This window comes from Arabidopsis lyrata (genome assembly GCF_000004255.2).
Source record: "Arabidopsis lyrata subsp. lyrata unplaced genomic scaffold ARALYscaffold_895, whole genome shotgun sequence".
In the NCBI taxonomy this organism is placed as follows: domain Eukaryota; kingdom Viridiplantae; phylum Streptophyta; class Magnoliopsida; order Brassicales; family Brassicaceae; genus Arabidopsis; species Arabidopsis lyrata.
The window spans coordinates 540-2,390 of NW_003301986.1; the positions used below are offsets into that span (position 1 = coordinate 540).

The following is a 1,851-nucleotide window of genomic DNA, read 5'->3' on the forward strand; positions in this document are numbered from 1 at the left end:
TTAGTTACTTTGTTGGGGATATTTATGACGAGTGTCCGCCTGCAATGCTAAAAAATAAATTTGGTCGGTTTGGTACCTTTTAATTTCAGATTTGGCTTTCACAAAATTTATTCATTCAAAAGAGTTTGAATTTGGGTTCGAGCTATTTAGGCTCACTTTAAATTCAATCTTTTGTTTTTCGAGTGTCTGAAAAATAACACTCTCTCCGTCCCACAAAGATGGATTTTTTAGAAAAAAAATTTGTCCCACAAAGATAGAAGTTTAGTGTTTCCAATGTCAAATTTAAAACAGTTTGCCTATTTTATCCTTATTAAACAACAATAAATAATATACTCTTTAAAATGTGTTAAAAGTTAAAATTGCCATTATACATTATTTCTTAAAGAATAATGTTTAGCAAACTATAGAAGCCTAGATCTAACTTTGGTTTGAAATCATTTTTTTCCTTCTCCTATTGGTCTATGAATATTGTTTTGTGGATTCTAGTGTTTTCAAAGTATATTATTTTATCCTATATAGTGTAAATGTGTAATAATTACACCCTAATTAAGTGTACTATATCCATATGGCTCAGGAAAATAATCCATATACATATAATATTATTTTTAAAGTAAAAACATTATATTGGTTTTTTACATGAAGTGTAAAAATATATTTCTGTTGAAATATTAGAACGTGTGTATCTATATATACATAAGTATTTTAGACTTTTATTAATTATATATATGAAAACACAAGTCGTGAAAAAATATATATGAAAACACAATAACAAATTACACAAAAAAAAAGTAGGAATCATATCAAACTACGAAAATTAGAATATGATCTAATTAACGTATGTAAATAGATATCAAAATAACATTTATTATTGTGTACTAATTACAGTTTGTTTTAGTTTAACTAGAGTTGATCTTACTGCATATGGAATTTTCTGAAATTGTTTTTATATTGGGTAACTTGTTTTTCAGAAATTGTTATTCTGTTATGCATCTTTGTATATTTATTATTTAAATTTTAAACTATAAATGGTAAAACTTTATTTATTTTAATTTCAAATACTACTCCTACTATAGTACTATATCATAAAAGAGGAAAGTACTAAGATATCCAGAGCCATTAACTACTCAACAACTGCCAATGAATTTTTCCTTAAATGTGTAACAAACATACTGTACTTATTAATTGCTCTCCCACGATTATATACTATAACTGTAAACATTTCCTATTTTTATTGGATCATCACATAACCATTAATCATGGAGGAAGAACTCAAGATATTCATCGAAGTATGGGTTTCTGCAATCATCTCAGTAACTTATTGTTACTACTTACCACCCAAAATCAAAACCAATATACTTCGATTACTCTCTGTTCTTCCTGTTTGTGCTTTGTTTCTTGCTCTTCCTATGTTTTTCTCCACTGTTCATTTCTCTTTCACTATAGCCTTTTTCCTCTCAGGTCTTGCAGTTCCAAAACTCATCCTCTTTGCATTAGAAAAAGGTCCTCTTTTCCCACTTCCTCCTAATCTCCTTCAATTCATCTGCTTTGCTTGCTTCCCCATCAAGTTTCAAATAAACCCTAACCCTGGAAATCCTAACCATTCCCCAAATGGGTTTTTGCCCTTAAAGTTTTCATCTTTGGTGCCTTGTTACTACAAGTGTATGATTACAAACAATTTCTTCCTCCGAATTTTCTATTGGGTCTCTATGCTCTGCATATATACTTAGAGCTTGAGATTTCCTTGACCTTGATAAAATTTCTCGTCAGTATCACTCTAGGGTGTGATCTCGAGCCACAATTCAATGAACCATACTTAGCCACCTCTCTATATGACTTCTGGGGTCACCGATG

The 1,851-nt window shown here is 29.8% G+C and overlaps 1 protein-coding gene across 1 annotated transcript; it reads left to right on the top strand.

Moving 5' to 3' along the window:
- Positions 1–1,256: 1,256 nt before the first annotated feature.
- LOC110226116 (probable long-chain-alcohol O-fatty-acyltransferase 6) lies at positions 1,257–1,846 on the top strand (the record flags this gene model as incomplete). Its single annotated transcript, XM_021016773.1, is given in 2 exon segments — positions 1,257–1,598; positions 1,601–1,846. Coding segments are annotated over 2 exon segments (588 nt in total), but the record flags the coding sequence as incomplete, so codon positions are not given.
- Between the last annotated feature and the right edge of the window lie 5 nt (positions 1,847–1,851).